Consider the following 12,515-nt stretch of genomic DNA (forward strand, 5'->3'; position numbering starts at 1 on the left):
CATTTGTATTGATTATATACTTTTTGCCTTCAAGTATACCACCAACACATGTGCAATTTAGTTGTTATTCATTTCAAAACTTTGTTTGCAATGGATAGCTGATTTCTATTTTAACCAATCTTCATATTGTTAATTTTGCAGGTTTCTAAATGCATAGCTCAAACAAACAGCAAGCCCACAGAGAAGCTCAAAACAATCAGCAAGCCCACAGAGAAGCTCAAAAAGCCCACAAAGAAACTCAAAACAATTAGGAAGCATTTTGTGCATGTCAAGCTTTATGTTGGGCATTGTTTTTAGTACAATAGATTTTACACACAAAATGATACAGTTTTTACCATCCTTTAAACAAAAAATAATCTGTATAATGCAGCTACTTTGTGTTTATTTGTGTGATACAGTTGCCAGTAATTTTCTTCCAAAGAAGAACAAATCACTGTCATTCGAACCATGAACAAATACAAAGTCATTAGTGACTTGGAATCAATAAATGTTTTGATTTTCTCTGTTTTATCTTTGCCCTCTCAAGGCTTGAAACAAGCTATTAAAAAGGAAGGATGGGGATAGGAAAAGATTTAAGTACTCACATCGACCTATAATTTAGAAAAAAAAATGTAGTGCTTGCCATGGGAAATATTAGCAATGATTAAAAAACATTATTTGTTAAAAAGTGAACTAATTGTAAATTGATTTCTTTTTTTTTGAAAAATATTATCCTGGTGAATGATTTAGTTGTATTTCTCAAGAATGATATGAAGTCAGTGAAAAGAAATATAAAAAAAGTAATTTCTCAGTTATTAGAATGTTGAATTTTTAATGTTTGGGTGTAACCATTGCACACATATCACACCACTATAGCTGACCTATGGCTGATGTACTTCCAGAGTTTGCCAGCCATAGCTAAATATATGTTGTTCCTTCTCTTTCATCTTACAATCTGTTGTTTGCAAAGTCAGTTTACAAAATATATGTACTTCTCATCTTCATTATGTTGTTTATGTTAGTAATTTCCAGTTCATACATCAATGCAACAGATCAGATAAAAAGTAATATTACTAAATTTTCTTTAATTTTTTAAATTAATAACTTTCATAGATTCTAAAATTCAGGTCCTTACCTATATTGTTTGATTATTGACAATGAATGTTATTTAATTTATTTATTTTTTATCCACAACAGTAGATGACTATCTAATAATCCAATTTTTTTATTAAAAAAAACAGTTAAATTATAATTAATATGATCTTACTATTATATTATTTTATAATCATTAATACGGTCTTATTATTATACTATCACACAAAAATTATATATTACATTTTGTATCGTCTTACAATATTATTATTTCAATTTTTTTCTTCCAACATTCCACACAAATATTGTCCACATACCCACAAACCTATCGGTGTTGCACATTGGACCTTGCAAACTAATATAAGAGTAGAGAATTCTATACTCCTGCATCTTTCTTCTCAAATTTGAACTATTAATTTTAAGTTCACAGGGGATACCTTGGGCATAATTAATATGATATTTATCCTAGTTTTACATTGTGCTTTCCCATTTGAGTAAATAAAGTAGGTACTTTAAATCAGCACACACTTTGCCTTCCAGCATTTCCCTGAAATGCCAGGAAGTAGAAGCTGAAAAAAATTATTGGAAAGCAATTGGCAACAACAGTTGAGGCACAAAAATTATTTCATGGGCCACCTCAAAAAAATTCTCATTACTGTATGCAACTATAATAATATAGCTCTCTCCAAATGCCCATTGTCCAGTTTCGTAACTTCACTATGTTTAATCAACTAAATCATCATAACCTACAGGTACGCGGATCCTATCTTTGACAGGTAATTTCACCTTCTCTGAAAGTATGGTCCGTGGACGAATGTCATCCCTGCAGCGATTTCCACAGGTTTTGTTACCTGTTCTTATGCCATCTACCCACGCCTTAACCATAGGATCTTGCAAAGATTTTTCTTGCAGACCATTCTCAGACTGCGTGTCCTTGCATGGTTCATAGAAATGCCTATGCATACTCTCGGTGACTTGAGCTCCACCATTTCTGCCCAGATTATCTGAACCTATTCTATATCGTTTGCTGTTTTGTTGTCCGGCCGCTTCTGGACCGTACCGCTTATTATTTTCTTTTCTAAGTTCCTTCTGCAACATAAGAAAAGTAACACGTAAATGATTGTCAATTGACTGTAAGGCATTCATCTAGAAAATACATCGAAACCTTTCTATCCTCTAAAATCAATGTAAAATGTATCCAGCAAATCAGGTGACCCAGAATCCCGAAAAAGTGATCAAGCCTACTTTACATTTTGCAATTTACAAATACACTGTGCCTCCAAAACCACAAATACAACTTGTACGATAAGGAATAATTTGATTTCAAGCCTACTCTCCCTTTTGCAATGTACAGATACAACTTGCCTTCAAGAAGCCAAAGGCTCCCCAGAAGCCTTTGTAAGAGCTAAGAGCTAAGGGACTGAACAATTAAAAAACATTTCAGAAAGGTTGCCCTTATAATTTGTTTCTGTTGTAGAATGGCAGACTAGCGTGGAAAGTAACTTTCTGTAGATTTAATTAAAAACACACTATTTGCAATAACTTTCAATTTTCTCCTTTAGAAATCTACCAACATACCTCAAAGTCCTTGCCTTTCAGCATTATTTCCTTATATGCTTCTGGCTCTTGCAATTTCAAGATATTCCACAGGATACCTCCAGGTGTGCGGCGACGCTTACCGTCAGCTGTCATTTCTCCTCCACGACACTCAATAGCGATCACCTGAAAAAAAAAATATTCATGGATTTCAGTTACAAAAGGAAGGTTGTAAGTCAAGAACTGTACTTTTTTAGAAGATCAATGAGAATGCCCTGTTGTTACTCCTTAAATTAATTGTACGAGCTCATGGATCATACTTCTGCAGGATAATGTTCTTGTGAGGTCCATAAAGAGATATCAGTTTAGCCATGCAACAATCTAAAAGAATATTTTTTCAAGATGAACAAAGTAACACTGACTGAATCAAAACTAAGGTTATCAAAATCGATCAATCCTATTGCAAAAGTTTTCCAATGTTGCCATGTTCTTCGTATCTTAAAAGAAGGCAGGTAGACATCCATAGTTCAAATAAAGAACAATACATTGAACCAACATCATAGTTTCAACTTTTCCAATTCCTCAGCTAATAGATATATTATATTCCTACAACTACTATTAAATAATAGTTTACCATCATGTTTTTCATCTATTTAAATTCCTCTTCCAATAGAATTTTTATATTTCTACAATTACTGTTAAAGAACGGTATTTTTTGGTATTATAGGAAGTCAAAAGAATAATATGGCACTAAATATTATTTAGACGCTGTAATTCTTGGTATTATTGAAGTCAAAAGAATGATATGGCACTACATATTATTTAGAGGCTGCTATCATGGTTAATAGGTTTAGTACATGTCAACTCAAGTTTTTATTATTTTTATTATTTTAAGCAATAACTTACCATTTTATTTTCCATATTTTACAGAGATAACACAAGGTTTCAATATCTGAGGTCCACCACTGTATGGAACATTCCGTACAAAAGCTGATGCCTTGGCAAAAAGTTCACGTTGTAAAATTTCAGTTTTCATGCATCTTTTAAATTCTTAGAATATACACGTGTATCTGGAAGAGCCAATTTGGTGGAACAAATATTTAAAATATGCGTTTCAAAACAGATTTAAAAGGGAACATGACTCTACACCATAGAAAAGCAAATTCCATTACCTTGAAACATAACACATCTTAAGAATCAAAGAAATCTTTTACTGTACGGTGTTGCGATCCAATTTCATGCAATATGATAAGGTGCTTTATTGTGTAATAATTAAAAATGTTGTCTGCATCCTAACATCTCCATAATCACTACTTAGAGCAATTGATTACCAAGAAATATTCATGCAGCCTTATTTTGATTGTCTTTTTGTGATAAATAGAAGGTATATATACTAATTTATGTGAGAGATTTATGAAGTTCCCTGATCAAGCATAAAACTTGGCAAGGATTATTGTAAACACCATCTTAAGGGTGCCAAAAAGAGACAACAATAAAGAGGTCGTTTAGCAAGAGAAAGTTGTTCTGCTCTAGTTTTCACTTCTTGCTGTCACAAAATCAGGCTGAGATATAAAACTTCAAACGTAGCAGACAAACAATAGACGTGAATGCTAAGCCGTAGGAACAAGGAAAGATCTGTGAATGCTAGGGGAAGAGCAAAGAACATCAAAGAAACACCACCCTCTGCTGCTTTGACGTCTCCGAACAAAATCCTCTCTTTGCTGCTTGGTCAACATATCTGATAGAAATACATTTCCACCCTCTTGCTGCTTGAACCAGCTTCGAGAAACAGTCATGAGATAGATATTTATCATTTCATGCTGCTGGCTTTGACTGTATTTTTTTCATGAATTACTTTTTTTAATTTCAAATTTTTATTTACTAAAAAAATTAAATAATATTTCCTATTTATTAAATAAAAAAGGTTATTTATTCATAATATTTATGAACAATGAATATCTATCATGACATTCAAGTTTGACAGATTGATATTGGTATATTTGTATGTAAAATTTGAAATAGTTATGATATTTTTGTTTAGCACAGCAGGATGTGGTATTCTGAACTCAATTCCCTTTTTAGGCTCCAAATATGTATATATAGGTGGGTTCTTTTTGTATAGACATGCCTAGAACATACCCAGCCCCTCCAAAAAATTCACCATACCAGCTTACCATACCCGCATAGCCTTAAGGCCCTTAACAGAACAGAACTCCAATTCAGCAACTTAGGTTCAAGAGAGCCTTCAAGGTGTATATTTTGACCAATGCAAAATGTACATTGGTTTCAATGAATTTGGTATGACCAGCTGAATTCTTTTGTGTCAACGGAGGGGTTTTCATTCCAGTCTGTGGCTGGAGAAGATTCAGGATTTGAGGGTTTGTCAGAAATCATGAAATGGTGACCACTGTCCTGTTATTTTAAACCCTAGGTATGTTAACCAGATTTATCTAATTGATTATGCCCTAGGTTGTATTCAGATTTGCAGTATTTTAGTAAACCAACATAGATTAAATTGTGCTCTAGATTGTAATCAGATTTGCAGTATTTTAGGAAACCAACATAAATCAGAAATAGAACAGAAGACAAACAAGCATACCCTGGGAAAACCTCCAAGGAGGAAAAACCCAGCATGAAAGACCCACAGGTCAGATTATATATTCTCCTTTAAAATATAAGTACAATACTTAGCTCGAATCTGATCCTCACATATCAGATCTGTCCTTGTATGCTTCAATGTCTTGCATCAAAATCTACTATGTCCCTTTGGACAATTTCGCACCAAGCTGAATAAGTTAGCACTTTTCCTTAAGTTCGCACAGCAGAGCTAAATCGCCTTTTGATATGATTAAACTTTTTGAAATGACTTGCAAATTGTCATTTACTTATATGCATCTTTATTCCTTTTAAGTCGGCCTCCTTGTAAGTCGGCCTCCTTATTATTTTTGGCGCTAAAGTTATTTTGGAATTTATTTAGCGTGGCATGGTGAATAAGGATGGGGTCACGTTATTTTAGGGTAGGACCCGGTCCTAAAAGGGGTTCGGATGTTGCCTTATTTATTTAGCGTGGCATGGTGAATAAGGATGGGGTCACGTTATTTTAGGGTAGGACCCTGTCCTAAAAGGGGTTTGGATGTTGCCTTAAGGCAATCCGAACCCCTACACCCCTAGTTACAATCAACACTCCCTCTTAACTAGGGAGCAGAAGAATACATAATCTGAACCTTTTAAGTTCCATCTAGCACACAAGCATAGAATGGATCTAGCACACAAGCATAGAATTACATCTTCCACCTAGCACACAAGCATAGGATGGTTCTAGCACACATGCATAGAAAGTGCAATACACCAGTGGGTCTTTACATTATTACAATAATCCATCTAGCACACAAGCATAGATTGGATGAAATTCATTCTAGCACACAAGCAAAGAATGATTCAAAGTGCTACCAATAGTCACTGAGATTGAAGCTCCCTCTCAATCAGGGTTCCGTTTTCCATGACACCAAGTCTATCTCTGAAGTACTCGAACTTCACTCTGGATAAGGGTTTGGTGAGGATGTCAGCAATCTGTTCATCTGTGCTAATGTACTTTAGATGAATGGCGCCTCTCTGCACCATATCCCGAATGTAATGATAGTGTGTTTCCACATGTTTGGACCGATCATGAAATACAGGATTTACTGACATCTTTATAAAGCTTTGATTATCACAATGAATGGTGGTAGGATCATTGACTTGACCAAATAATCCAACAAGGAGCTTACGAAGCCACATTGCTTCTCTGGATGCAACAGATGCGGCAATGTACTCAGCTTCTGCAGTGCTTAATGCTACCGAAGATTGCTTCCTGCATGCCCAAGAGATCACTGCGGAGCCCAAGTTGAAGCAGATGCCTGAAGTGCTTTTCCTGTCCTTGACACTTCCTGCCCAATCTGAGTCTGAGTAGCCTTTCAGGAGGATTGGGGTATTAAGTGAATACTTCAGCCCATAACCAATCGTGCCACATAGGTAACTTAGAATGTGCTTGGCAGCAACCAGGTGAACATGTTTAGGTGAGCTCATGAACTGACTGTGAGCATTCACAGCATAACAAATATCTGGCCTAGTATTGACTAGGTACATCAGGGAGCCAATCAACTGCCTATACTCAGAAGGATCTGCAAAATCCGAGTTAGCTGCAGAAACACTTAACTTCTTTAAGTTAGATTCCATAGGAGTACGCATAGGTTTACAATCTATCATTCTAAATCTTTTCAAAATGTCAATAGTGTATTTTCCCTGACTTAGAAAGATTTCATTAGCTCTTTGCCATACTTCTAACCCTAGGAAGTAGTGCATTAGACCTAAATCCTTCATTTCAAATTCTGAGGCTAATTCCTTTTTACATCTTATGATTAATTTATTTTCACCCGTGAGAAATAAATCATCTACATACAAAACTAAAATAAGCATCTCATCATTATAAATTTTCAAGTAAATGTTAGCATCAGCATCATTCTTGGAAAACCCTAAACTTAGTAAGTATTTATCAATTCTTTCATACCAAGCACGAGGAGCCTGTTTGAGCCCATATAAAGCTTTCTTCAACCTGCAAACATGAGAATCTCTTTTATGGATTACATAACCTTCTGGTTGCTCAATATAGACTTCCTCCTCAATGACACCATTAAGGAAGGTTGTCTTAACGTCCATTTGATGCAGCTCCCAACCTTTGGCTGCAGCAATAGCTATTATAGACCTAATAGAGATATATCTAGCAATAGGGGCAAAGGTTTCTTCATAATCTATTCCTTCCTTTTGAGAAAAACCACGAGCTACAAACCTAGCTTTATATTTTTCAATACTACCATCAGCATTATGTTTAATTTTAAACAACCATTTAAAGGAAACAACAGACTTACCTTTGGGTCTGGGTATAATGTCCCAGACATCATTCTTGATGATAGACCCATACTCTTCATCCATGGCTAATTTCCAAGCATGATGGGACATGGCTTCTTTGACATTGTGAGGTTCAGACTCAATGATATTACACATCACAGAAATGTAGTTGGCGTGATTTTGGAATCTCTTGCTATCTCTAAAGGTTCCTTTGGGAGCAACAAATTATTCAGCATCTTGAATCGTGTTTCTAACCCAAAGTGGTCTCTTCTTGCAGACCACAATATCCTGAGGTATATCGGTAGAGTTCATGGGTTCTGTTGGGTCATTCTGAACTTCCTGATCCGGAAGATCAGTAGACTCCTCATGTATCTCAGGGTTAGCATCAACTATTGAATCTTGATTTTCAATCACCATATCATTATTGTTAGATAATGAACCTTTAGATCTTTTGAAAGCAATATTTTCTTCAAAAGTTACATCTCTACTTACCTCAACATACCTTTGACCTGAAATGTAGATTCTGAAGGCTTTGGAAGATTCGTTGTATCCTACTAGGATGCCTTTCTTTCCAGATGGATCCAGCTTGGTTCGTTTTTCTTGAGGCACATGAACATACACAGGGCTTCCAAATATCCTTAGGTGACTGATGTCTGGTTTGATTCCTGAAAAGGCTTCTTCAGGTGTCACATTCTTTAGGACTTGATGAGGACATCTATTCTGAATATAAACTGCGGTTTTGGATGCTTCTGCCCATAGGAAAGGTTGCAAGTCCTGATCATGTATCATGGCTCTTGCAGCTTCAACAATGGTCCTGTTCTTTCTTTCAGCAACTCCATTTTGCTGAGGGTTGTAGGGAACACAGAACTCCCTCTTAATTCCTGCTTTTAACACAAAAGTCATAGAAACTACCTGAGGTGTATTCACCTCCATTGTCAGACCTCAAACATTTAATTCGATTTCCTGTAGTATTTTCAACTAAGGCTTTGAATTCTTTAAATATGTTTAGGACTTCTTCAGACTCTTTAGTTTTAAGAAAATAGATCCATGTTTTCCTAGAGAAATCATCTATGAGGATAACATAATATAGGAAACCGCTAGGAGATGCTACTGACATAGGACCACATAAATCTGAATGAATAAGCTCTAACCTTTCTTTAGCCCTACTATCGCTTTTATGAAAGGGATTCTTTACATTCTTACCCATTGCACAACTTTTACAAGCATCATCATGAGATAAACTGAGATTAGGCATACCTTTGACCATTTTACCGAGAGTGGGAAGAGCTTGAAAGTGAAGATGACCCAATCTTCTATGCCATAGCTCGCATGATTCAGGGGTCTCGTGAATGAGAGCTTGAATTAGATTAGCTGCAAGCTTATATAAACTATCACATCTATTTCCAATAATACGAGCAGATTTGAAGTTAGATTTCTTAGACCAAGTGAGTACTTTCCCTTCAGAAAATGCTATTTGCAAACCCTTATCTTCCAAAGCAGAAATGGAAATAAGATTTCTTTTAATACCAAGTACAAATAGAATATCACAGAGTTGTAAGGAAATACCAGAATCTAGTTTTAAAGAGGTAGTACCAGAACCTTTTACCGAGTATCGAGCATCATCACCGATTACTACATGAAGATTGGTATCTTTTTCAATCAGATCTGAGAGATGCTCACGAAATCCTGAGATGTGTCTGGAGGCACCACTATCAAGTATCCACGTATTGTTGTCCGTAGGAACATTGCTGGAAAGAGCAGAGATACGAAGGTAGTCTTCACTTTGTTCGGCAACTTCATTTAAGTTAGCTTCCCTTTCCTTTGGGTCATTTTGACAATCTCTGGCATAGTAACCATACTTATCACATCTGAAGCAACGAATGTGAGAGGAATCTCTTGACTTTTTCCTTGGATCATAGGAGGAGGATCTAAAATCTTTGCTTCTCTTTTCTTTCTTCCAATGACCACCTTTCCTAGATTTAGATAAGAGAACATGATTATCTTTGAGAGAGTTCTTGAATTTTCCTCTTACCTCAATTCGAGATTCCTCTTCGATGCAATCAGATTGAAGACACTCAAAGTTGGGACGATCGGCTCTTCCACCAATGCTACAAATGAATGGTTCCCATTCATCTGGTAGACCATTTAATGCAATCATAACAAGGTCTTTATCTAAGATTTGGCAATCAAGAGTGCTTAGCTTGTCCTTTAGTTCATTGATCTTCATGAAGTAGGCTATGATTGAGTCTTCTTCTTTCATTTTCACATGAAGAAGTTGTTGTCTTAGGGCAAGAGCCCTGCTGAGATTGTTGACTTCATAGATCCTTTCCAAGTGTTTGATCATTTCTCTGGCAAATGTGAACTTTGATATGACAGTGACAAGATGGTTCTTGACGGACTCAATTATGATCCTTCTAGCCTTGAGGGAATCTTTCTTGAACAGTTTCAGCTCTTCAGCATCTTCTGGAGGAGACAGTCTTTCTTCTTCTACAAATTTCAGTAGGTCATTTTCTTCAAGGATCAATAGAATACGAACTTTCCAAGCAACAAAATCAATGGCTCCCTCAAGCCTATCTTCAGCCTTCAAACCTGACATCTTTAATCTGAACACAAACAACAACTATATGCAACAGTCGATTTGCTAAAATCAGAAGTTAGTGACACCTAGAGCTCTGATACCATGTTATTTTAAACCCTAGGTATGTTAACCAGATTTATCTTATTGTTTATGCCCTAGGTTGTATTTAGATTTGCAATATTTTAGTAAACCAACATAGATTAAATTGTGCTCTAGATTGTAATCAGATTTGCACTATTTTAGGAAACCAACATAAATCAAAAATAGAACAGAAGACAAACAAGCATACCCTGGGAAAACCTCCAAAGAAGAAAAACCCAGCATGAAAGACCCACAGGTCAGATTATATATTCTCCTTTAAAATATAAGTACAATACTTAGCTCGAATCTGATCTTCACATATCAGATCTGTCCTTGTATGCTTCAATGTCTTGCATCAAAATCTACTATGTCCCTTTGGACAATTTCGCACCAAGCTGAATAAGTTCGCACTTTTCCTTAAGTTCGCACAGCAGAGCTAAATCGCCTTTTGATATGATTAAACTTTTTGAAATGACTTGCAAATTGTCATTTACTTATATGCATGGCATGGTGAATAAGGATGGGGTCACGTTATTTTAGGGTAGGACCCGGTCCTAAAAGGGGTTCGGATGTTGCCTTAAGGCAATCCGAACCCCTACACCCCTACTTACAATCAACATGTCCAATAGTTCGGGGTGGTGTTGGTACCCTAGAAAACTCTGTTTCTAGGCCCCCTTTTGTGAAATGATGAGTAAATTCTCGATGTCACATTGAGTACAAGTCAATTATTGCTCTTCCAGTCAAGATTGTCAAAGTTGTCTTGTCCTTGGTCCTTTCAAACAAATTCAATTGTCAAAGTTGTCTCGTCCTTGGTCCTTTCAAACAAATTCAACAAAGCTCAAAACTTTGAAAAAAATGGAGAAGATAGAGATGAAGCTGGGATGGATGCAGCAGTTTTACCAGCCATGATCAAAGAGAAAAGAAGGAAAAGTTTCTGCCGCCAAAGCATGAAGAAGGGTAGGAAAGTGCATCAATGTTTAAGCTGTCAAACTTGGTCAAAAGTCGGCACTATTTCTTAATGGCAATGCCTATAGGAAACTTCACCAAATGTTCTAGAGGTGCCAATTTCCTTCTGAATGTCCACCTAGTAGAAAACAGCAAGGACAAGTGTTAGGTTGGCACACAATCTAGGTGTCACTGCCACAGGGAAATGGCACCTAGTGCCACCTAGGATGACAAAGAGGTTATGAAAGCATGCCAGCATTGAAAGAAGAAATTCAATCTTATAAGTTGTCAAGAAGTAGTGCCAAATTAGAATGGCTATGCCATAGTTAAACTGCACTCAATGTAGCAGAGACATAAGTGATAAGTATGTAGCAGCTAAAGAGAAACACAGTACTTGGGTGATATTGTAATATCCCTTGCTGGTGTAGGTGTGAAAAGGTGTAGTTGAACCAAAGGAATATTGTCAAACAATTTGCAGGCACGCTAAAATCTAATATATTCTGATTGCAATTGATGTAGGAAGACATACAACAAAACTAACATGAAGTAATATACCTCAAATCCATCTTAGTATGGAATGGACATTACAGCAAACACTTGTCATGCGTGTTTCAGAATAAGCAACTGAATATTGAATAATGCTGTCATAGCATTCTGAATACAATTTCAATCTTTTAGAGAAGCAAAGCAACTTATTTCTTCATGGATGATTGACAAATGAAAACCCTATTTAATGGCTGCCATAAAGTCTGAACACTAGTACTCAGAAAACCATTATTATTGCTATCAATTATTGGTCAAAAACCTGATTTGAAGATGCTAAATTGGAGAGTATCCCTCAGTGAACATTAAGGAATTTTCCGAAGATTTTTGGAGGCTCGAAGAATGAAATCGCCCCCACTAGCAGCTGGCCGCCTTATGCCCTTGAGTTGCAGGTTCAGGATAAATTAAAATGGACTGTCTTCAGCTCCCAATGAGGTATAAATATAATTGTCTCTAATTCCCAAAACCAATGCACCAATGCCCACAAAATTCTGATTGTCCAGCAGAGAGAAATGAGGGAAAATGTGAGAACTGATAGGTCTGATCGACCCTTATGACAGACCTGATAAGGTCCTCAGAAAATGTTTTCCACACCCTACAACGCCTATCTCCTCAATATATGTGGATGCAAGTAAAGATGTCAAATCCCTCAAGCTGAAGTAATCACCAACAAGCCGTCCACCATGAAGCTGCTGCAGAAATCTGACAATGTCCCTAATGCAGAACAGTGCCTTGAATTCCCTTCTAAGTTATCAATGGCGCCCTAGGAGTGGAGCGCTCCAATTAGATATGAAATCAATGCTACCATGAACAAAAACCGTGGCACACCCTCACAAATATGAGGTCTGAAAATAACTGGGACAAGAACTCAGCAAAT

The 12,515-nt window shown here is 36.4% G+C and overlaps 1 protein-coding gene across 1 annotated transcript in view; it reads right to left on the reverse strand.

The window, feature by feature from the left end:
- Positions 1–1,432: 1,432 nt before the first annotated feature.
- Positions 1,433–12,515, reverse strand: part of LOC131078258 (uncharacterized) — a 58,700-nt gene continuing 47,617 nt past the window's right edge. Inside the window, exons 4-5 of the mRNA XM_058015924.2 lie at positions 2,650–2,793; positions 1,433–2,160 (exon numbers count right to left, since the gene is read on the reverse strand). Of these exons, the coding sequence (XP_057871907.2) occupies positions 1,795–2,160; positions 2,650–2,793 (510 nt within the window). The 3' untranslated portion in view covers positions 1,433–1,794. The remainder of the gene's footprint in view (positions 2,161–2,649; positions 2,794–12,515) is intronic.

This window comes from Cryptomeria japonica, chromosome 7, assembly GCF_030272615.1.
Source record: "Cryptomeria japonica chromosome 7, Sugi_1.0, whole genome shotgun sequence".
Taxonomy (NCBI): Eukaryota; Viridiplantae; Streptophyta; class Pinopsida; order Cupressales; family Cupressaceae; genus Cryptomeria; species Cryptomeria japonica.